The 24,414-nt window shown below is 51.0% G+C and overlaps 1 protein-coding gene across 1 annotated transcript; it reads left to right on the forward strand.

Annotated features, from left to right (window-relative positions):
- Nucleotides 1-11,678: 11,678 nt before the first annotated feature.
- On the forward strand, nucleotides 11,679-19,587 carry IUM83_13057 (uncharacterized protein; the record flags this gene model as incomplete). The annotated part of the gene is made up of 2 exons (XM_067937715.1): nucleotides 11,679-11,824; nucleotides 19,467-19,587. The coding sequence occupies 2 exons, from the start codon at nucleotides 11,679-11,681 to the stop codon at nucleotides 19,585-19,587; spliced, it is 267 nt and encodes an 88-aa protein (XP_067795822.1).
- Nucleotides 19,588-24,414: the final 4,827 nt, after the last annotated feature.

The following is a 24,414-nucleotide window of genomic DNA, read 5'->3' on the forward strand; positions in this document are numbered from 1 at the left end:
GTGGCGAGGGCACCACGTCAAATACGTACGACTAATCGCTGTCGGTCACGTACTCGTCTTCACTTTCGGCCGACAACATGAGTAGGCTCAGGCGTTGAGCACACATCAAGTAAGATAGCTCAGATAGTGTTTAACGGGGCTACACGCACAAGTGGCTACAAACCACTTGTGATCTTAACAGATAAAATATCTGTTAAAAGTTTTAGATACTTCCTCACCTTGGTGTAAGTCACACCAATGGATACATTAAAGTGGTCCACCATCACAATGAGTGGTCCACACCTACCCAAAGATCCTATTGGTAGAAAGCAACATCTTTATACCAATTAGAGACGTGCATATTAGCGGGGCTCTGTCAGCCAGCCGCTGGCAATCCCTTTACAGAAGAATACCAATTTAGAATCAGTGTCATCATTTTTACCCTAATTAGTTCCGTGGCGTCTTTAAATTATACTCGTGGACTCGAGTATAATTAATTCAATTTATTAATAAACCTAACGCTTCCTCATACACGTAGGGCACGTGTAAGCTGTAGTAGTGAGCCAAAGGAGGATCACTACACCTGGTAGCACTTTGTCGTTCGCCCAACGGCCGACTGCTTGACGTTCGTACGAGGTGTACGAACGTAGAGCCGAGAACCACATGAGTACGGAGGTGCCCATGGAGATCTCCAACACGCCTGCAACCCATGTTGCACGCGCTGACTGCCCCCACCTGTCTGACCCAGAGTGGGAAGCCCTTCAACAGTCATTGGAAAAGCAGCGATAGCCACGATGCTGCGTACGCTATCGCCAACAGAGCGACATGGTGTAGCAGCGCGATGCTGCTCCTCAGTGACGGCGTCGTCGGGGACGACACCGCGTGCTCAATCATTGAAATTGAGCGTAAGCAATTACGTGGGAAGAGAGGGCGAGCCTCTCCTCCGATGGCTTGTCGAGCTCGACACAGCCATAGCGGCTCGACGCATCGTCGACCCGCTGTCGAAGGTCGCGTTCGCCATGTCCTGCCTTGGCGGACGCGCAAGCAGTTGGGCATACGGACGCCGAACTTACGTGCTTCAGCACGTATGGTGTGTTCAAGGAGGAGATCAGACAAGCGTTTGAGCCTCCGCGAAACGAGTTCCGGTCGGGGGCGGTGTTCCTCGACCTACAGCAGGGTAAGCATGACGTCCATGCTGATGCGCAGAGTGCACGGTACTTGGTCTTGAACATCGTGACCGACCCGTTAGACGAATCGACCGAGGTCGTCACGTTCATGAAGGGATTAATAGATGGGTCTGTGAAGACCTATCACTTCCGAGACTCTCGAATCTGCACTCAATCTTGCTATAAACGAGGCGTTGAACCTGCTGTAGCCTAAACTCCATGCGAACGTGCCGAGGCTGCAACCGCGCCCGGTAGTTAGAACGGGGGTCCGGAACCGATGGACCTCTCGAATGCAACGGCTGTTGGTCACCAGCAGCAAGGAAATATTTTGCGATGCTTCCGTTGCGGAAGGATCGGTCACTTTGCCAGGGAGTGCACAGCTCCCATGCCCCCTGGAGGTCGCCGTCGTGGCGATGCTAGGCATCGCCGCGGACCAACAAAAAACGCGAACATCCAGTAGGCGCGGGGCGCCCTACTGGTAATACAGTACGCGTGCCGACATCGGGCACGCGACACTGAGGACTGCAGCCTCCAGTGAGATTAGTTCTCGCTGCAAGAAACAAGATGACAGGCCGAACCTAGTCATCTTAAAGATTTACTCGAAGAGAGCGAACGACTCTCTTCGAGCTTTGGCACGTTGAACAACTTTGTTCGACTACGGAGCTTGCCGAGTCTTGAGGTCGAGGAAGTACAAGTACCTCGAAGTCTTCTGGAAGTCCGATTGGCAACGGGCACCATCGTGAAGACGGAGAAGCGCGTCGTGAGCGTGCGCTTCTCGTACAAACAAGGAATGTTTGTCGCACACTTCGTCGTCCTGGACCTGAACGAAACGTAATGGACATGTCATGGCTTGCACGGCATGATCTGGTCATTGACTGGAAGAAGCGCACGCTCGCGCTTTTCGGTCGCAGTAGCGGAACTGAGAGCGATGGCCGGTTACCGCAGCGTTCGCGCCAGCAGGTGAGCACAACTCGCCAGTCGAGACACCACTCGATACTGCTGTCCCGGAGTGCCCAGGAGGTGCGCGAGGGCGCGCACAAGTGAGACACATGTCAGAAGAAAACGGTGTACTGGCTCCGGGAGACAACACTCACATTGAAGTGTTTAAGGGACAGTCCCTAACCCGAAGAGGTCAGGTCGACGACGACGCACCCTCGGTCATGAGGGGCTCCGCCAATGAATGGCGTCGAGGTGACAAAGGCGTGCCAAGTCCGGGAGTTGACGCTGCAAACAGTGCAAACGGTTGCAAACGTACCGCACTGACGCAATTTGCATGCTGTCGTGCAGCCGAGTTGCACAACGAAGCGCCACGCGATCAAGCCGGGCTTGATATCGCGCGCCGTGGATAGGGTTCGCTGGTGAACAACGGTCCACGGCCGGGTCTGGACAAGTAGAACCACGGAGCCGGGCTCCGCACGACAAGACGACGGTGCATGCGAAGAACGCTGCGCAAGTCTCGGTCCGGGACCGAGACGCCACAAGAGCAGTCTGCCGGGCAGACTGAGGCGGTGACGCCGGACGTCGAGACGCTGAGCGTCTTGACGCGCACCGATACTGGATTCCAGTATCGTGAAATGGAACTCGCTAACCCTCCGACGACGGCGTCGGAGTTGACTTCGCTTCCAGTCATGAGCTGGAAGCGCTTCACGCGCGACTTGCACGATGGACGCATCGAGCAGGTCTGCGTTCTTTCGAACAGCGAAAGAACGGAGAGCGAGAGCAAAGAGCTGAGGCAGCTTTTCATTGGGAAGTACCACTGAGAGTGAAGACAATCTCAGTGCGAAGACGAAGCGAGAGCGCTTCGAGGAACAAGGCTGGCCCTCTCTGAAGTCGAGTCCCTATTACGAATTGTTGAGGGAGTACAAAGACGTACTCGCGGAAGAGATTCCTGTGGAGCTTCCGCAGGACTAGGGCATACAGCACGAAGTACTGTGTCACGCGGCAGTGGCCACTGCCGCGAGAGAAAGTAAAAGCAATCGACGACTTCTTTGAAAGTCGTCGCAAAGCAGGACAAGTGCGGGAGTCAAAGTCCCCGCACAGTGCTCCGACGTTCTGTGTCAAAAAGCCACAACGCCGATGGCGCATCGTTCATGGCTACAACAAGCTGAACGATGCGACGGTACTGGCGCAGACGCCGATACCACGAAAAGATGTCATCATCGATTCGATGGCCGGGAGCACCGTTTACAGTGCTCTCGACTTGCGAGATGGATTCGATCAAATCCTAATGCGTGAGAGCGATAGCCCCCTCACGACAAGAGCACGCCAAGTGAAATACTCTGGGAGTGGCTGGTAATGCCGCGGGGGTTTAAGAACGCCCTGCGACCGTCAACAGGTGCGTGACGGACTTGCTGCGCTCGGTGCGCGACTTTGCACCGAGCTACTTCGATGACGTGTTCATCCACAGCCGGGCCGAGGACGGAAAGCGCGACGTTCAGATGAACCGGGTGCATCTCCGGAAACTACTTGAGCTTATGCGAAAGCATAAGCTCTACGCGAACCTGAAGAAGTGCATCTTCGGGGCGAGCGAGATACCCGTCCTCGGGTGTCTCGTAGGAAAGAATGGTGTTCGCCCTGACCCGGAAAAGGTCAGAGTGATAAATGAATGGCCAACGCCTTCAAGTGTCAAGGAACTGAGGCAGTTCCTTGGCTTGGCCACGTACTTGTGTAAGTACGTGGAGGATTACGCGGGCAAGATCCGCCCGCTGTCACAGCTTCTTAACAAGGAAGCTGTGTGGAATTGGACAACCGATTGCCAAAAGGCATTCGATGCAGTCAAGCGGGGCTTGACTGAGGCGCCGATCTTGGCAGTGGCTGACCAAGATCGCCCATTTCACGTAGTGTGTGACGCATCCGATTTCGCGATTGGATGTGTGTTGATGCAGCACGATCGCGAAGGCCGTGGTCGTGTCGTCTACTACCAGTCGAGTCAGCTGAAGCCAGCTGAGCGAAACTATCCGGTGCATGACAAGGAACTCCTTGCCATGAAGTGTGCACTCGCGAAATTCCAAGTGTATTTACTTGGAAGTAGACCGTTCGTGGTCTACGCCGACCATGCATCACTGCGAACCGCAGTGAAGTCGCCACATATATTTCAAAGAATGGCGAGATGGCTCTCATTCTTTGCGGAGTATACCTTCCGGGTCGAATACAAACCCGGAATATTGAATGCGGTGGCCGACGCGTTATCACGTCGGACGGATTATGCAGGAGCTGCTGACGTCAATTCGATTGACGCCATGCGAGCGAGCACACCGTCCTCGTCTTTGCTGGACGACGTTAAGGCCGCGTACGCTCACGACGCGGACACGAAGCTCTTGCTGGCCTATGGCACAGCACCTTCTGACAAGGCTCGTCAGCAGCTGCCCAAGCACCTTCGTGCGCGTGCACACCGCTATCGGGTGCACGACGGACTGCTGCTTTACAATGCAGTCGACGACAACGCGGTCTATGTTGTCGCGCCGGACGAGCATGACCTGCGACTCACAATCATGTACGAGTATCACGATGCCCCGGCCGCGGGACAACTTGGACGTGAGAAGAACGTATGTCTTCTCACGGGTGACTTCTACTAGCACCACCAGCACAAATAGGTACGAAGCACGTCCGTGCTTGCGAGGTGTGCCAACGAAGCCTGGGCCATTCGCGCAGGCTCCTTTGCAATCACTACCGACTCCGTCGGAGTGTTGGAAGTCCATGTCCTTGGACTTCGTCTTTGGTCTTCCTCCGGACAGCGGAGGGAATGCCGGTGTTGTTATCTTCGTCGACTGCTTCAGCAAGATGGTGCATCTTGCTGCGGTGCCGGCAGAAGTGACAACGAAGCAGACGGCCCGTCTGTTCGTCGACATGGTGTTCAAACACCATGGCATGTCGACCGACATCGTGTCGGATCGGGATCCGCTATTCACAGCGCACCTGTGGCAAGAAGTGTGCATACTTCTTGGGAGCCAGCTTTCTATTTCGACTGAGGATCATCCGCCGACAGACGGTCAAACCGAGCGAGTGAATCGCGTGCTCGTTGATATTTTGAAGAGCTACGCTCAGTCGTTCCGGCACTGGAACGAGTGCTTGTCTATGGCGGAGTTCGCCATCAACAATTCGACGAATGTCACGACCGGGTATACACCGTTCTAGGTGAATGCCATGCGGCATCCACACCTGCCGAGTTTACTCGAAGTGGTAGCTCCCGCCTTTAAACTGGGGAGGATCTACGACTGCTGCGCAACAGCAGCAAAGGGCCGCTGACACGTGCACCGTGTCAGCTGCAATGACAATAGCGCCAGCGGCGTCTCGCTCGAAACACACGATCGTGACTGAAGACAACGGGCCTGCGCAGGGCGCAGAATCCTCAGGTAGCAAGACAACCAGGTCTGCGCCCCGCGCAGACCTTACCAATTGTCGACGCAGGGCGCCAACATCAACATCAAGAGCAAGACGAACCAGTCCGTGCAACGCACAGCCTCCACAAGAAACAAGGATCACGGGTTTGCGCAGGGCACAGACACCGCGAAGAACCACGTAAAGGCCGGGCCTGTTGCGGAGCGAGCTAAACTCGTTCAGCTCGGATGCGATCGGCGTCATTAATCGCAGACAAGCCGTAATTCGGTTTGTCCAGGACGCAACAGCGGCTTCTGTTGATAACGTGAAGGCAGATGCAGATAACGTTGGCAGGGGCAACACAAATGAATTCAAAGTGGGTTCATGGTTTTGTTAGCTACTCAAAACCTGGCTAGACATGTAGTTTCCTATTTCGCAGCAAGCGTACTTCGTCGGGTCATTCGCGGGGATGGTACGCCACGGTAACGCCTGCACGCCAGACATAACGTCTAGCGTGCGGGCCCATCCGACATTCTATGTCGGGCGGCTGAAGTCATATCTCCAGCATGAGCCACATAGCTCGTCTGACTCGAAGAGTAAGCCTCGGCGGAAGCAACCCTCCTCCTCAGCGCGACGTCGCACTGGAGCAGTTGATACAGCCGGGCAGCCCGCCCGACATGTGCAACGCTGTCTGGGAGGCCGCCGCAACCGGAGCTTGTTGGATTGCCCGTCCTGATACAGAGCGGCAACTGTCGCGCACTGGAGCGACACGAACCGAAAGAAAACACGAGGTTGACCATACTCGGGGTGCTTTCTCACCGCCTCCGCAACCGCTGCGAGACACACACGGAGAAAATCGCTGGATCGTCTAGCGAATTGTTGATCATCAGAAGACGATCCGAGGTCTGGATCGTTTTAGCATCCATTGGAGAGGTTTCCCTCCCAAACGCGATACATGGGAACCACGGAACGTCCTAATTGAGAACGTTCCGGACATGGTGAGGGTATATGAAGCCCAACACGCACTACCAACGAGAAGGTAGTGCGAGCGCTGTAGTCATCTAAAACGCCCGACGACTCGCGTGCTAGGTGATTAGCACGGAGACCTTAGAAGCATTCAGGTATACATATTGTATACATATTAAGGTCGTGGTTGCTCAAACGCACCGCTACCTGGACAAACAGTGCGCCCAGCGCACGGACACCAGCCTCCACTACAATGGCGTGGAGTTGCTAATACTTGCCTCGCTTCGAGGAGGACTCGAAATGCTTTGGTGCTTGCTTAAACCGATCGCGGTAAGCAGCGGGAATTCGCTTAGAGATGTCGAAGCGCCGACACGGTCGACATCGAAGATTCGTGCACCGCTGGTGCGGCTCAGGGATTCTACAGCGGAGTGTGGAGTATCACGCTCGCCGCGTCGGCAACACCAAAGCCGACTTGCGAATCGGAGACGAGGTCAGCTGTCCTCCAACTCTTCAAGGACTTCCACGTAGTCAACCACACCATTGACTTCATAGACAGACACTACGTTGTCTATCCCTTCAGTAGCGACGCGCCTCGCGTTGCCGCGCATGGTACTAAGCAACCGAGAGCTTAGCCTCTGTTGCAATAGCGATCTTCAACTTAGTCGTGCTCATTGTGTGGAATGGGCACGCGACTTCCCAACGCAAGAATTGACAAACACTCAATAAAGACTGACGTGCCGGCAACGGCACGTCTAATCTCAACGGGGAGGGGGGTAACGGGGTTACACGCACAAGTGGCTACAGTCACTTCTGGTTCTAACAGACAGGTATCTGATAGAAATGTTACACTATGGGCCATCACAATGAGTGGTCTACATATAACCAATAATCTTATTGGTAGAAAGCAGCATCGTTCTACCAATCAGCGACGTGCATATTGACGGGGCTCTGCTGACCAGCCGCTGACAATCCCTTTTATAGGCGATATTACATTGAGGAGAAAGACCAACTTACAATCAGTGCAATTCTCATTTTCCCTTAATCCAGCTACTTGGTGTCTTTATTTCATACAAATTATACTTGTGGATTCAAGTATAATTGATTCAAATAATTTTAAACGTAACGCATCCTCATCCACGTAGCGCGCGTGTAAGCTGCAGTAGTGAGCCAAAGTTGGCCCACTACAGTTAGAATGTAGAGAAGCCTAAATCCGCGTCGTTCCCTATGGGAAGCTTCTTTTTACTATAAACGTGCATTATACCCGTTGGTGTAAGACTTCTGCACAAAGCAGAAGTGAGATATGTCGCGCACTCTAACCGGGTGACACATTTTCCCTTTTTTTGAAGTGTATTATAGTGGAGGAGTAATAAATCGGCATACTGTAGCACTAGGAAGAACCAGTGGGCACAGCTGTAAGGATCCCCACCTTGATGTAGTGCGGTTGAAATAGTATAAGGCTGCTACTTGACTTGACGGAATCTACAAAATCGTGTCACTAAATCGACGACCGTAATGAAACAATTGTTCGACGATTTACTCAATCTATCGTGGATCGGCTCGAGTCTACATCAAAGAGCTTACTGCTAATGAACTTGTATCTAAAAACCTGCATGACTTCACATGACCGCTGACACGGTTAGCTGTGGCTCGAGCTAATACCGTCTTGAAAAATACTAAAACACAAACCCCACAGTTGTAGTTATCCCACTGCAAACAGATGCTAAAACCTTTGTAGATGTAGTTGCTGGATGGTAGTAGTGGTTGCACTTCTGTCCGAAGTACGCATTCCAGTCGGGTCAGACGCCCCCCTCTGTTGAGTGGGTTGAGCAATTGTATCCCGTGAATTACCAAGTCGACTTAAACGCCACACCAATTGTTACTGTCACTACAGACTGCGGCCAATAGAATAGCCAGAATATCAGTAGCTGTACAAATTCTGAACACCTCTTAATTATGTAACATATCGCGGTGTCTATGCGAAAACGGGATACACAAAACGTTAGCAGGTATTGTAAAACACACTCGATGAGCAGAGTATCTACGCGTTAGAACTGCTAGAGTTCGAGCGATGCACGTTTCATCCGACTCCCCTTTTCTGCACAGTGAATTTAGGCTCCAGTCATCGCTCAGAACATGGAGGCCGATAATTCGTTCCTCTATCGCTTCTACAGTTAACGTTGGACCCAGACTCTGAAATGTTCCACATAAATGTCAAAGGATTTGGATCTCGAATCCGAGCCACCGCCTCTTGAATTGTTTTGTATCGACTCATAAATGGATGCCACTTTTTCATAGCGTCGATCGTTTCCGCAGAGTAGGTAGTAACACTGACCGTAATATTGGTATCTGACCTCGAAATCGGGAAATCGTTATTAATTCTTCATTCGCTCTGGTTGAGTGAAGTTTGCTTCTAGTATTGGAGACGCTAGCACTTGTGTAAGAGTGTGAAGTGGTGTGACGGCCTTCCTAGTCTGCTTGCAAAACATTTTTATCGTTAATCTTTTAATTTGCGAATCGTCAATTCGCGCAGTTGACGCGCATAGTGGATATATGCGCCACCAGCGGAGGCGCCGGCGCCAACTGGCAAGTCACAACCCATCGCCAGTCATTAGACCAAACACCCCGGTCGCTGATTGGCCCAAATTGGTCGGTGACGATGACTCGTCGACGGTCCCAAGTCAAGCGTGGGCGGTTGCAGCTCGCTAAGGACGGTGCGAACCTACTGGCAAGGTCCGAACTTATGAGTCATCGGTGCCTGTCCCCAGTCGTCGGTGGCGTTTCAGCGGCCGTTTGAGTCGTCGGTAACGCCGCCACGTCGCAGAGAAAGCGTCGAAGAGTCGTAGGTTACAACTGGCGGTCCAAAAACGGACGCGTTTATACTTGATATTTCTATTGATGGATAGGAAACTTAAGAGAAGACAAGATAAGCCTTCGGGTAACAATAACAGAACAGCTTTTCCTCCTAACCACGCAAGGGCAACACCGGTGCCTGCAGTGAACGACCTGCAGCTCAAGGTAAATCTGTTAGGTAGGATTATGACTGTCGGTGGGCACATCTACTAGTGTAGCGTGTGTTCATCCCTGGCAGGGCCAAGAGTTAGTGGCCGGTGTATTGGTAGCGACGAGTCGTCGCCAGGAACTGTAGGAGCGAGAGCGCACTCCATTTATTTCTTCCCGCCGGAGTATAGCTCCGGCACCCTCGTATCACGCCGTAAAAGGCCGGGACCCTTCTTTCTGAGGGCCTGCGAGGTATATTTTGTGTGTGAGAGCGTGCTAGCCTTTGCGCATGGCTAGTGACGCTGAGTCTTCCGTCGGTCGACTCGGTACACAGGGGAAACATCAACCCGGTGCAAGGGACAGTTCTTGGGGCCTTCAGGTTCTAACCCTAACAAGCCCATTGAGTCTTCGGTGACTTGGTGGGTGTTGTTGGTGGGGAAAGTGTGCCTTATATAAATTAGCGCGTGTTCCTACACGACTATAGAATATGCAATCTACCAGGTTATTTCCCTTTCACTTCAAGATGCCGAAGGTTTCGCACTTCCTGCTTCTGAGGCAACTACTCCAAGGCCGTCGCTCCAGGCCGCGATTGTTAGCCGCTCGGGGGAAGTGCTCACGATCCTCGGAAGCCGAGGAAGCTCCCCGATAGCTACATCCATCCAATCATCCTGGTCCAGCAGCATGGGCGATGTAGCACCAACGGGAATCTCATTCGTACATCGCCTGACTTCTAGAGCCATTGTGGGCTCCGTTTGAGCGTCCGCAGGTACATCCATAGCAACTGTACCGAGGTAAATTGTAGATACACCTTTACCATTCCCCACAGCGCCACCTGGAGGGATCTTCTCCATCCAGCGCGCTCTGGCTTGTATGCCTCAGAGGTGGGGCATCTTTAAAATAAACCTGCCACACTATAAATAAAGTGGTACCGCACCAATTTCTTTTTACCGAATTATAAATTGGTGAAATGGCACCCAATATTCCCTTCGTGCAGCATTACGAAATAAATCCGCTCAAATAAATTAACGAGTTTTTATGTGGACATCGCTCAAAGGTTGATGCCCTAGGTCTGCAGTAACAGGTTGTATCGACACCGAGCACGCCGTTACGGGTTCACCACAACTAGTAGTATTGACATCTATATTGTCGCCCGTTTGGATATGCGGATTTGTTTCATCATGATTCAGCATCACCACAACGTTGCTGGTTGACCATGAACCAGATTTGAGGCTATCTCGGAGACGAACTAGCAAGTCATATATATTTGAACACTCCTTGGTACCCAATTGACATCCAATACCTGCGATCTCTTTAGCTATAGTACACAGTTCGCTGTACTTTGTACTCTGGGTTTTCGGACGCGCAGCCACCTTATCGATGCTAAGCGGTACCCCGATATCAGCTGAGGCTGTATCGGCAAGATACAGAGGATCAATACCGGTATTTTCTTCTGCACGCGCTTCAGCACCTTCCAGTACACAAGACTCAGTGATTTTCATTCCACACTAATCAGTGTAGCCTTGGGATACCACCCACAGCGAGTGAATGGTCTCCATAGGAATTAAGTTCCCATACCCCTGCGCACGCCGATAATAAATTACGTGTCTTCATGGCAGCCTGTGTCTGATTGGTAAAAAGGTATCCAATAGGAGGCAGATATAGGAATGACTCACCTTTACGGTAGGTATAGTGAAACCAAGTTAAAATACAGACGGCAGACGTAGGGCGGCTGTGGAAGCTTCTAGAAGCTTCCATCCGTCTGAACTGCGGGGCGGCACTTTTTGTTTCGCACGCCCTCCCTCAAGACTAACTTCCTCCTGTTAAACAGCCAGTGTGACATGTACAACATACAAGTGCGGCTGAAAGAGCGAGTACCCATCATGTTATCGTCGGGTACATCAAGAATACCTTCATCCCCGTTTCTCCAGTCTTCACTCGTGATAGAGGACTTCGAGGCTTCATTACCGCGTATGGCCCCCGAGGGTACATCTTGTAGGCAGTAGTGGTTTCAGTTGCATGTTGATACTGCTGGTGGATAAGATCCACTGGGTGGCGACATACAACACTAGAGACCTTTCGAAGCGGCCGTTGGTTGTGGTTTGTGGGCTGCGGTTATCCCGCAAACCACAACCAACAAAACCCTGTGAATTAATTTCGAAGTTTTAATTGTGATGACTGTGGGATACGACTACTCGCTACATTTATATCACAACCCAAGGAGAGTCAGCCTAACCTCGAAGATCCCCGCTCCAAATGGAACAGGGTGCTACACTGTTGCTGCTTCTCAGTGACCTAGACGACGTCAAGGATGCCCTTCTCGTCGAAGGTGCCACACTGTTGCTGCTTCTCAGTGACCTAGACGACGTCAAGGATGCCCTTCTCGTCGAAGGTGCCACACAGTACGCAGAGCGTCCACTGATCCCAGCGTCCGGTTCGATTTCGCTACGTAGACCGACGTTGACGCGCGCGACGACTTTCGCTTCACCTGCGAAGAGCTCGAACGGCTAGCTGGCGTCATGAACGTGCCCAATGTATTCTTCTCAGCAGCAGGTGATAGGCTGTTGGGCGTTGAAGCGCTTGCAATGCACTGTTATCGCATGTCATACCCAGGGAGGTTGTCAAAGATCCGGAAGCAGTTTGATCGTTCTGACACCGCATGCAGCCGCGTCATTACAGACATCTGTGAGTAAATTCTTCTTGCTGTTCAAAATGGATTGCGAGTTATTTTGTTTTTGTTGCTTTGTGTTCAGACTGTTATCTAGATGCTGAATGGGAGGGTACGATATATTTTAACGGTGGTTTGTGTGTTGCACGTCACCAACAAAACGCTCAAGCCGCATCAGATAAAACCAACGGCCTTGTCGACAAAATGTCAATTTTCATCGACGGGACGAAAGTTTTGTTTGGAGTCCTGGTAAGCGCAAGAGGCATCTACGCGCTGGGCAAGCTACACTCGACTGCATTCCTGTAGACGACAAGGAAAATCCCCAGAAAGTGTGCTACAGCGGCTATAAGCGTCGTCATTGCCTTAGCTATCAAGGAGTCTGCCATCCGACGGTAAGACGCTTATATGTAGCATCTATTTTTGTTTTCGGTTTTCGTGTTACTAAGTGCTGACTAAACCATTTGTGTTCTAGGTTTGATGATCTCATTCTATGGTCCTATCGACAGCGGCCTGACGAACGACTACGCCTTGGCTTGCTGTTGTTCTGCGTTAGCCGCTGCCCATTTAGCTTGGGCTTTGTCAAAGTCGTTGATCTTGGTCTGCAATTCTGTCATATCCTGTATGAAGCGCGTCTCCTTCTCATCCGTTCCGGCTTTCGTGCAGACGATCTCTCCCATGAGCGGTGTATGTCCAGAAGCCTTTTAAACCGTGCCTGCGAAGTTGTTCCTTTGATAGCCACCATGTTGAAATTTGGGCTCCTGTTGAATTTGGTGGCCAGCTCCTCCCACCGATGTCTGATGTCCCCGTGTTTAGAGATCATCGGTATTTACTTGAACAGCAACAAGGTATCCTAGTCGGGGCCAAATCGCTGCCGAAGCTTAGGAGGTCGACCACCGCCATCGCTAGACTCCCTGGAACCGTCGCTCTCGCGCCCACCGTCTTCTTGATCCGATTTCTCGTAATTGACGTGCTCGTCTCCGCGGACGCCTGGCTGGCGTCTGTGGTCTGGCTCGCCTTGAGTGGCAGCCGACTTCGTAACGCCTCCGCCCTCAGCCTCGCTCTCGTCAGAAACTGCTGCGTGGTGCGGAGAAACCGGAGCTGGCTGTGCAGTTGGCACGTAGATCCACTACATCAGTAGGTGCAGCGGCTTGAGGCTGAGGAGATTCATCTGGCCTGTGGCGCGCACGTGGATCTGGACAACCTGGTATCTGATCTTTGAGTGAAGGAGCGAAGGCGATCATCAAACGTCGCATGAACACTCGAATAACATGTAGATAGACTTTCAGGGCGGGATATCAAGCATAGGAGTTCAGCGACCTCGAAGAGGTTCCAACAACCAACAAAAATGTTGGATAGAGGGGCGGCTATGCCGGTTTATCCCGAAGCATTTGTGGGATGCGATCGGTCCGAATCGACGCGTGGACGTCTTTTGGGTTCCTATCCCACAGTCAACTAACAACACTCGCTTCGATAGGTCTCTATTGCAGACTTTCGACAGTTGGTTATCTTATTTCGTATTGAAATAGTCATCGACCTTGTTAATTGTGGCGCGCCAAGCTTTTTCCGTCACCATTTGTCAGTAAATACTCATTACGAGTACTGAGTGCGGTGGAACGATTCGTGAGCGTTTTCAGATTCTATTAGCTCGATTCCAGTCTATATGCGCCCAGCGATAAAATCAGTGTTCGATACAAACTGTACTGACGATGAGGCAAACTCAGTATACAGTATACCTGCTGTTCGTATTGTTTCCCATGTGCAGGATATTTCCACGATAGATGGAACTCCACCTATATTTACAGACCTCCCGGTTCACATCGAAATAATCGATCCATGCTGAAATTTTCTCGCTCGTATTCAATGTAGTCTTCACAGGGTAGAAGAATTTTAGGAAAGCGGTCGAACATTTATCTCATATGAACTGTCTGGATCGATATTACTTACCCTTTCGCGAGCCACCTCTATTAACAATACTATTTAAATCAATTGTAAAAGGTCGCAAAGCTCGCCTTTTAACGAAATCATGGCACCGTGCAGAACTTGTTGTTCCCGACAATAGGGGTTGTCAATGCCCGCAGCAGCAACTATTCTTTTATCAAAATGTTCATTGATCAATCGCGAGCAGAGAGCTTTGACCACCCATTTTTGCTCTGAGCAAAGACTTTAGATGCAACGCCTTACTGCGCACCAGAAGGCGCTGCAAAAGCTGCGCACTGCTTCAGTTAAGCACCCCACGAGCAGAGGCCCAAGCGAGCTAAAAAAAAAACTCAATTTGCGAGCTCTCGCTGATCAAGTGAGCACCTTGGTTAACGTTTTAGAGCTCCCCCTACTAAGTACCCACAACGAGCAGGGGGAGCACCGCTTCTGCTCTTTTTTTAACGAATCCCGGTTCAGTAATTTATTTTTATCCAATAAATAATGCTACGTATGAGCGGGGGATTGTTACTCCCCTGTCAAATCGAATTCATAAGGAGCGCTCAAATCCCGACGAACGCGCTCGCAGGGGTTTTGCTGCTCGTGCTCGTTCCCGCGAGCAGCGCTCCCGCTCAGCTCGTGGGATGCTTGGTATTACGGGTGGATATGATATTTGATAGGTGATTTTGTACCCTACCCTACTTAAACATCGATGTGGGAATCAACAAGGTGTACAGTATACTGGTACGATAGATAATTTTGAGATCTGGAGCACAAAAACACGAGAAAGTTTACAGTAGATCACCGTGTAAAAAAACTGGGGTATTCGTAAATTATGGGAGTGTATCGTGGATACCAACGTTATTTACTAGACAATACTGCAGGGCTCGAACGAGCAAATACCAAAAACACCAGCTGATTTGTGGTGTCGCACGGCAGAGTCAGCAGGAGCACCGGTGCATAAAATGCATGCTGCTCTGCTCTGCCCCCACCGCCACACAAAACATCGTACTGGAAGGGACATATTAGCTTGTAGAAAATTGTATTTAACTGTAGCATCTAATCCCGACTTCCCTCCCTTACCGTCAAAAGGCAATTCGCCCGACCGAGCGCAGCGCCTCCGTCTCTCCAAGGACCCCAAGAACCGAAGGTGACACGGGCGACGCAGCAGACGACACAGCGACTCGACACAGCTCCCCGGCAGCGAGGCGTTTACGGCAGCGCTGGCGCTGTGGACGAAGAGGACGGGGCGACGCAGCCAACGCGACTGCTGACCGCTGGGATTGTACTGTGTGGTGTGTGGGGAGGAGGGGGTGTATGCTTTGCTCTAGGCTACCTAAAGGGCTACGTTTCGTGTAATAAAATGATGGATTTGCTTGAGACGTTGCGTAAGCTTGTGGATACGGGGGATTATGAAGATGCGAAATACAAGTTGCACCGCGTTCAGCATAAGCTCGGAGCCTCTATTGATCGTTACGTGGATGGCGGGTTTTCGTGGGATAGGCCTGTGAGTAGCAAGGCCCCTGCGCTGCTGTTCCGCAACGCATGCAATGATGTTGCTGCGTTCCGTGGGCAATCTCGCTTACCAGAACACCCTATGCGCCTCAACCACTTGCTGCGAGTGGCGAATATGAGGGCGTACATTAGCCGTGGAGCTGCAAAGTTATGGGATACATGTCAGCGAAACCCAGTGGATCAGCTGGCTGCCCAGCTTCCTGGTTATCGTTCTAAGATTAGCTTCCCTACCGATGCAGCGTATGTTTACCCTTTGGAGTTATGGTTGCAAGATGGGAACCGGGAATCGCCCATTCACATCGACCATGGACGTGTTGTGTCTCTTATTCCACCATGCCTCTCTCTCGCATTCAAGATCTGGGTGTTCTACCGAACGCCTGAGTGCGCTGAAGAGTTCAACTTCACGAATGGAGAAAACACGTTTAACAGAAGGTTGGACACTATGAAATCGTGCGTGCTGATCCAGCAAACCGGAGATGTAATCTACATGAGCACGATGGTCGCTCATTCTGTGCTGCTTGAATTCATACCTGGGGCGCCTGAACACAAGCGGTGGGGCGCCATTTCAGGGGACGTGGTGGTATGTGCCGAGGACAAGCTCGATTGCTACCGCTACGCAGCTCGACTTCCATCTGGAAGTCAGCGCGGCTCAAGGGGAGCGTGGATGTCAATTTTGTCGGCGCTTTGCGTGATGGAGGATAGAGAGTGGCACGACAGTAAATACGAGGAAGAGAAGGAGCGTTTCCTTCTTCAAGTGCCTCGATCGGCAGCGGCGGCCTCGGCGCAAACGGCAGCGAAGTCGAAGTGGGCGAAGCGGAAGAAGAAAAATGCGAAGACGGAGCGCATGCGCGATGCGAAAAGACTGAAGGCGCTCGTGAATGCTAACGAGCAAGGAAAACGAACAGTAGATACTAAATAAATGCGGGGTTTAGTATCTGTATTGGATTGTGTGCCGTAAGGAAAAATAAAAATGTTCATTTCTTTTTGCGCAGCCCAGACACCACGGAGTTGAATTTGGACTTTTCAATGATCGCATTGATCACGTGGTAACTGTAAGCAACAATTGTACAGAGCAGATTACTTAGTATGATAAGATACTGAAAAAAATGAGGGTACGGATATGATGTTAGATGTTAGCCGCAGCCCCGATCTTAAATTAATGCAATGGTCCCTTTGGAAACCAACGAGACTAAGTAGGCATGGTAATGCGACAATTGAGAAGAACAGAGTAAGTTTCTGGACCTCTTACAGAAAGTTGAAGTTGCAGTTCTTGTTTTTAGCGAATGTTGGGAGTTGGTTCGCAACCGCTGCCATAATTGTTGTTAGGCAGCAAATCTATTTGCAGGATATGAATGTCCTGGTCCGAACACGACTATCCGTCAGAACGAAACAGCATAGCCGTTTATTATAGCTGTCTAATGTCGAAGTTATCATTATTTTAGTTTTTTATATTTTGAAGGGCAGCCGCCGCTGAAATAATAGGCGTTAGGCTATTTTAAACTTACACAGGAGCTTAGCACGACATTTTCCCCAGGCTGCATAGACGCAAATATGCGTAAATGTTAGAGATACAGTATTTTGGGTTAGTTATTTCGCATGGGTAGGTATCTTTAGAAATGTTTTGGATGGCAGCCCCGACACCATATCGTAGTTTCATTATCCGACATACGAATATGCAAAACCAGCCCACTCTCCGAGTACGTTGTAAAGAGAGTACGGCGATATAACACGCGGACTGCAGTTATTTGAGAACGGGAATGTATGTATAAGATGAACTTTCACAGCCTAGCAACTCCATAGCAAGTGCAGCACCGCTATTGCGTGGACGCCCTCGCTTACTCTTTCTTCCCTTCCGTGCTGTGCGACCACGGTTTACTAACGTCACATGGCCCTTGTTGTCGATAGCTCCACGGCATTCCAAAGCATGGATGGCATGGATGCAACACCCGTGCTTGTTCGCGAAAGAGCATTGGCATACACCTGTCTTCATATCGACAGGCCAACCTGTGGTCAGCATACCTGAAATCTCTATCAAAGCTATCAGTTCTCCGTAGCGTCACATCACGTTTGATCATTCCGTTGTAGGTCTCGCATGGGTTATTAGTCGTGGCGAATCCGCTAGGCGTGTGGAAACATTGCCATCGCCAGAACCGCTGGTTCAACCAGACCTTGGAAAAGTGCTGCGAGAATCGCTTCAGCTCTGGAAGCTTGGACCAGTTTTCTTGCGCTTCATCTAGCACTTTCGAGTAGGCGGATTCGCTGGCTGCAAAGTGCATCTTGTGAATTGCTTCCATGGCTGAGGCAGCCATCGCGGGTGGGAGAGAGCGCGTTTTCTCGAAAACCTTCTTTGCCACGTGAAAGTAGCACATGAGAAACATATAATTGCATGCTTCCCCGAACACGTCGTTGACGGCGCTCCACTGGGCTGCGTCGGCATCGCCCATTACTTAGCGGACTCGAAGTGGCTTTCCAGTCACAGACATATATGTGTGCCAACATTCCGAGAATCTCTGCAAAGTTCTGCTGTTGCTGTTGGGTAACGATAAAGATCACCACGAGATGGAAACGCCTCGCTCTGTCCGAAATGCCAACAACGACGACGGGGTAGCCAACTTGAGTAAGCTTGTAGGTGGCGTCGAGATGGAAGATGAATGACTCCGGGTCTCGATCCGCACGAGGCAGGAGCTTCTTAGAGCTGGTACTCACTACAAATGGATCTGAATCGCCGGTGATGGGCTTGCCGTCCCTATCACTTCGGCCGGTGAATGTGAACGCAGCGGCCTCTTCTTCATGACAAGCAAAGCCTCTATCCTTGATATTTTGCCGCACAGCGCCGAGTAGATCACTCCCGCCGGGGCGCCCGGTCACGTGGTAGTGCGCGAAGCGCTGCACCGAGGCTACGGAAGGGGCAGTACTCTCCGTTAGACTGAACCGTGGCAGAAGCGCATTGTAGATACGCTTCGCTTTAAGTCCTTGAGCGGCCCAATCCATCACGATCTCCTTCATCGATCGCGTTAAGACGGGCTTGCGCGGCGCGCGGGCAGGCGTGCAGTGCGTGTAGTCATCTTCTATCGTCATTAACCCTTGAACTTGGCACGTCATGACTCGCGCGCGCCATGGACACGCGGGGCCTCTCGAGATATCAGCACAGGCCTTGCAGGCACAGATAAGTCGCTGTACACGCATGGTATGCGGTGCTGGCAGCATGCAGATGAGGCACGGGGTCAAGTCGCTCTTGTCCACACGGTACTTCTTGAGTTCAGCTAGGAGAGCATCGCCTTCGCTGCGTGGTGTCGCCGAAGCCAGGAGTTGCCAGGGGTGTTAGGGGGCCATGTTGTAGGTAGGAGCAAGTGGTTAAGCGCCATGGTCGGTGGTTACAAAAACAAAAGTGTTGGTACCTCGATGTGATTGGATCAATCCTGTCTGCTACGACAGTTCTCCATTGGCCAAAAAATCATAAATACTGGGCAAAGTGCAGGCTGCCAAGCCAGAGTGGTGGTCGTAGAAAAGCTGTGGTGCTCAGGCCTTCTTTGTGCCAGTCGTACTTAGACTGTGGTGGCAGTACAGTTTTGGTGTTTTTGAAGCTTTGACAGTGTAAACAGTACGTCCTCTGCTCGAACAGCTTCCGTTTATTGATAAACTGCCACAACTATTATACGATGCTGTATTAGCAGATCTTACTCGTGCGCACGATGGATCCGCCTTCATCGTGGCGCAACCACCAGCAGCTGCAGGATGCGCTTATGGTAGTGGACAACCACCAGGTGCAGGTCTGGAGCGCCTTCAATGGCTGGCCGCAGCCGCCGCAGGGGGGTGCAGCACCACGGCGCTGCAGCCACGTTGATGGAGCTTACGGCTGCAATTGGGAGAGGAGACGCCAGCGACTCACTCGCCCGCGTCGTCTTCCTCAGCCTCGTCGCCCCCCCCCCCCCCCCCCCCCCCTGCAGCATGCAGGAGAAGGTCGAGCCCCAGCGGAAGAAGAAGTGCACCTTCAAGAAACGCAAGGCGACGCACACGATCCGCAAGGAGCAGAAGGCGGCGTTGGAGAAGGAGATCGAGGCGCTGTAGGCCAGACTCGAGGAGATCAATCTCCAGGCGCTCGTGCAGCAGGACGAGGCGGCCAAGTCGTACCACGACCGAGGAGTGGAGAACGCCAGGTGCGCGCGCTGCTGTCAAGGCACACGCAGAACAACCTGAGCGACCTGCGTTTTGTGGAGACGATGCCAGAACCACTAAAAAATAAATTTTGAAGTCACAAATGCAGTTTACTCTTTTTCATAGGATCGTACTTATTCCAGGCACTAACCCGCTGCTTTGATATTTGTGGCGAGATTCAAATCTATTAGAAATAACAGTTGTATTGCGATATGACTTCGTCTACTATCTGGAAAAATCTTGCCCTGATAAAAAAACACCTGTAATCGCATCATATCACTTTTCTGCGACATTGATTATATACGCGAGGACTGACTTTTGCGTTTGCTATCTAGCGTACTACATGTATTGTGGTTTGCAGATATTTTGTCGCTCGGATTTAGGGCTTAGATCGATCTCTGAGATAAAATAATTCGAAGACATAAAAATGCGAGACGGTAGTAAATCGACCTCCAGGCGTAGGTAAGTCGCACCACCTCTTCCTACTTAACATAACGGGCGAATCGTTGGTTCTCAGGACACCGAGGTAACGTCGCCGGCTACTGCTACTCCGGTACGGCTCTGTTGGACGTGTTTAACGGCTCGTTAGCTTCGTCTGTGAGTGCACGAGCGGCTCCTGCAACACTGGGTTTCCGCTTCTCTGTGGCGCGAGCAGCCCCCCGCCATGTAAGACCACATGTTGATACTACGCTACCATTTTACTTTAGGAAAAGCGTTTCGTATGAACCGCTGTAGCTCCTCTAAATAAAATGTAGGGTGGGCTTTCACGTACTTTCGAACACGGGTGACCACGGCACTCGGCCAACGCGACGAGCGGTTAGTTCGATCTCCTTCATCAACCACACTATCGGTCAAAAACAACTTGTACCAACGTTGCAGTGTTCGCACGTTAGGCCAAAATATATCGCTAACATACTGCATACAGATTCCATACACATGCATAAGAAAAACAGCTCGTCAACGGTAGTCGGGAGAGTGCATGCTGCACTTGTGCACGATGAAGGTTTTCGGAAACTGCGGTGCTTCGACAGATCGGCAGCGCGATCTGCCGACCACTCGTCAAGTGTCCAGATGTAAGTGTCCAACTTCATATTATGTATATATAAAGCACGGCATTATAATCCGTACACAGCCATCGTGATTTAAAATAAATCGGCCCGAATTGCGTTTTTGGATCGGCAATTCGACCACAGATAGCGTAAATCGAGATCGATATCGAGGCTGGTGAAAATAACTTGGTCGAGTTAGTGGCCATCTGTTTTTATATCGGGCGCCAGATATTATAATTCGGGCAAAACACTAGGTGAAAACGACAAACGGATTGCAAAGCATAATACATATAGTTGGCAGTGAGGGTCGTTCTTAACAGAGGTAGTTTGGTACCGGTAGATTTTGGTATCATCCGTGATACCTGCGAGCATAATCGTCTCTGACAGAACCAGGCGCACAAAAGCATAGCCAGGCGTGAGGTATCACGAGGTATCACAAAAGGTATCATATGAACCCTCGTGAACCTTTGCGGGGTTCACGGTATCACAAGGTATCACGGAGGCAAAGCCGGAATTTTGTCGTTGAATTCTCTCGATACAGATCCCAGTACCACCACCATTTCACGCGCGCTATCAGCATGATCTCTTCTTCCGAAGCGTGTCGCTCCAGGCAAAGAGTTCGCCTTCCGAAGCGCTGTCGCCAAAGCGCTCGTCGACGAGGTCACTATCACCACCATTGATCGTCTGCTCATCTAACTCAGCACCGCTATCCAGGCCCATGCTTGAGCGAGCGCGAGCCCAAAGAGGGGGAGAAATGAGAGGGGGGAGGGCCTCTCACAAGGCGCTGCTGCAGCGCCCCAGCGCGACTGAGACACGCTTTCGCTAGAACCGTATGTCTTATCATGAGAAGGTGAGGGCCGTTCTTAACAGAGGTAGATCGGTATCACCGTGATACCAAGGACCAATTGTGCACGAAACAGGCGAGTATCACGGTGCAACCGATCTACGGTTCTGATGAGAATGAAATTCAACGGTTCACGTGATTTTCAATTGTCATTGTCCGGTTACTTCCCGCCTCTCATGTAGTGCTGGGGATGTACTGCTTCTGAACGTACACGAACTCCCGATTGCTCTACCCCCGGGGGTTCAGCGGTACTACCCCTGTATTCCCTCCTTGCGGTCCGTGAACCTCTCTTCACGACCTTGATGACGCAAACCCCATCAATACAATTTGTAAGTATTAGCGCTTCAAGGGTGTTCGACTCGGCCTAGGCCGCGGACTCCGCGTCAAAGGTGGGGATGTCATGCTCCAAGATGGACGCTCCCCACCAAACCCAACTGGGCGGCTTTCGCACACCTGAATGTCGCCGTAGCCAGGTTCCGCCTCCGACACCATCCTCGCAACACCAGCAGCAACTTCTCCTGCAACAGCAACTTCAGCAACAGCAACTCCAACAACAGCAGCAACAGCTACTGCTCCATCTCCAACAATTCAAACTCCAGCAGCAGCTGCAGCAACGAGAGCTGCCCCACTTGACGCAATCGCCTTCGCCGCAGCCTACAAGATCTCGCTATGCTCGCGTAATCGAGAACGAGCGCCCGTTCATTGATGTAGATGCCTTGCGCAGACAAGCAGAGGATCAAACCGGGTTACTTCTCTACATCATGAAACGCCAAAAGCGTAAAAATGTACAGCACTTTGCTCGTCTAGTACGGAAGGAGGAGTGCTGGCAAATTCCGCGAAATGACCTTACCAACGAGCATTCGGAGCTAGCTTATTGTTTATTGTGTGGTCTTACTATGAAATTTCGAGTTGGAAAATGCAAAATGCAGCAGCACATTGAGGCACAGCACCCCGATGACCTTGCAGCTTACGCCGCACAAACAGTTCGGCGAGAACGTGGAGAAGGAGAGCCTGTTATTCGCAACCTCGACGACGCATTTGCCGCAGCTGAGGACCCACGAAAAAAAAACGCAAGCTTCGTGTAATATCCGCGAAGGAGCAGAAGCGAGTCAACGAGCTTCTTGCTGAGTGGGCTGCTTGTCACTTCAGACCGTTGATCATAGTGGAGGACGCTGGTTTCGTCGCGTTTATTAGGTTCATTACTGAAGATTTGGGTGGGGTCACGTTGCCGCTCCCAAAGCGAGCAAAGTTGAGGCAGGAGATCATCGTGTTGGCGAAGAAATACCGTAGGCGCGTTCGAAAAGACATTGCAACAGGCTGCGAGTATTATTCGATCACTGTGGACATCAGGACAGCAAGGAATGCACAGAGCTACATTTCGCTGACCATACATTACGTAGATCAAAATTTTACTCCCAAGAATTGGACACTGGGAGTCCTTGAGTTTCCTGGTATCCACACAGGGAGTGCGATTGCAGCCGCTATAACTCGTATATTAGCGAATTGGGCATTGCCGAAGCGATGTGTGTGGTGCTTCTTCGAGACAGCGGATCCAACATGGTCTCTGCCGGTAACCAGCTGGGCATCAAGCACATGGTATGTATTGCACACAGCCTTCATCTTGTAGTTGCTGGTGCTCTAGTCCAGAGGTCGAAGACGAGTGGGAACTCCGACAAACCTGCGTGGACTGATGACGTTGCTGCTGAAAGCGTAGAAGAAATTGTAGAACGTGAAGAAGAGGCAGTATTATAAAACGAGGATCGAGGCAGCATCGAAGTGCTACAAGAGCTCGCAATTGACGAGATGGAAGAGTTTCTGGACGACGCAATTGAGGGCCTCCGTCGCTATGATATGAGCACAATGCGGAAACTTGTGCAGCATTTTCGTACGTTAGCAGTTTACTTTCGCAAGTCTCCGAAAGGAAACAACAGGTTGGAGAAAATTCAGGTTCAACACTGCAATGTTAAGCTTGACCAAGTTCTCAGACCCATGGTTGACTGCCCCACCCGTTGGAACAGCTGCTGGGGAATGTTGCAGCGGCTAATATCTCTTGAAGGTGCGTTGATCAAAAAATTTTGCCTACCTGAAGAAACCCAAAGGCCGCACAGAATTCAAAGACATGGAGAAGAAGCTTCGACGGCCGAAACCTGAAGAATGGTTTGCTATCAAGTGTCTGCAGGTGCTTCTGGGTCCATTTGAAGTTGCGTCGGATACACTCAGCGGTCAGGCATATCCTACAGCGCCGCTTGTCATGCCTGTACTCTCTGGTATACGAAAACATTTAGAGAGAACCGACCTTTTTGATGCTCTTGCCGCGGAGGCTGGGGGCGAAAATTATGTCTTTGAAGCCAAGCGCATGATGAACGAATGTCGAGAAGCTATGCTGATGCTATATACGAAGCGGTTCCAAGCGTTGGAGGGGAGTGAGCTGAAATGGGTTGCGTTTTTGGATCCGCGAGTAGCAAAACGAATGTCACATCTGAGCCCGGCGGACACTCCATGTAGTGGGTCTAACTTGACTCACTACTTTAGCTTACACGTTGCGCAACGTGTATGAGGAAGCGTAAGTACTTAGTAATTACTTAGGTTAATTATATTTGAATACACAAATATAAGTTAACTTAGACAAGACTCCAAGTAGCTAGTTTAAGGTAAATTGAGAACTGTATTGTTTGTAAATTGATCTTCCTCTAAAATCTGCTAAAAACTGTTTATCATCTATGAAAGGGTTGGCAGCGGCTGGCTGTCAGAGCCCCGCAAATATGCATGTCTCTGATTGGTAGAAAGATGCTGCTTTCTACCAATAGGATCTTTTGGGTATGTGTGGACCACTCACTGTGGTGGTCC

This window comes from Phytophthora cinnamomi (assembly GCF_018691715.1).
Source record: "Phytophthora cinnamomi strain GKB4 chromosome Unknown Contig19, whole genome shotgun sequence".
Lineage (NCBI taxonomy): Eukaryota > Oomycota > Peronosporomycetes > Peronosporales > Peronosporaceae > Phytophthora > Phytophthora cinnamomi.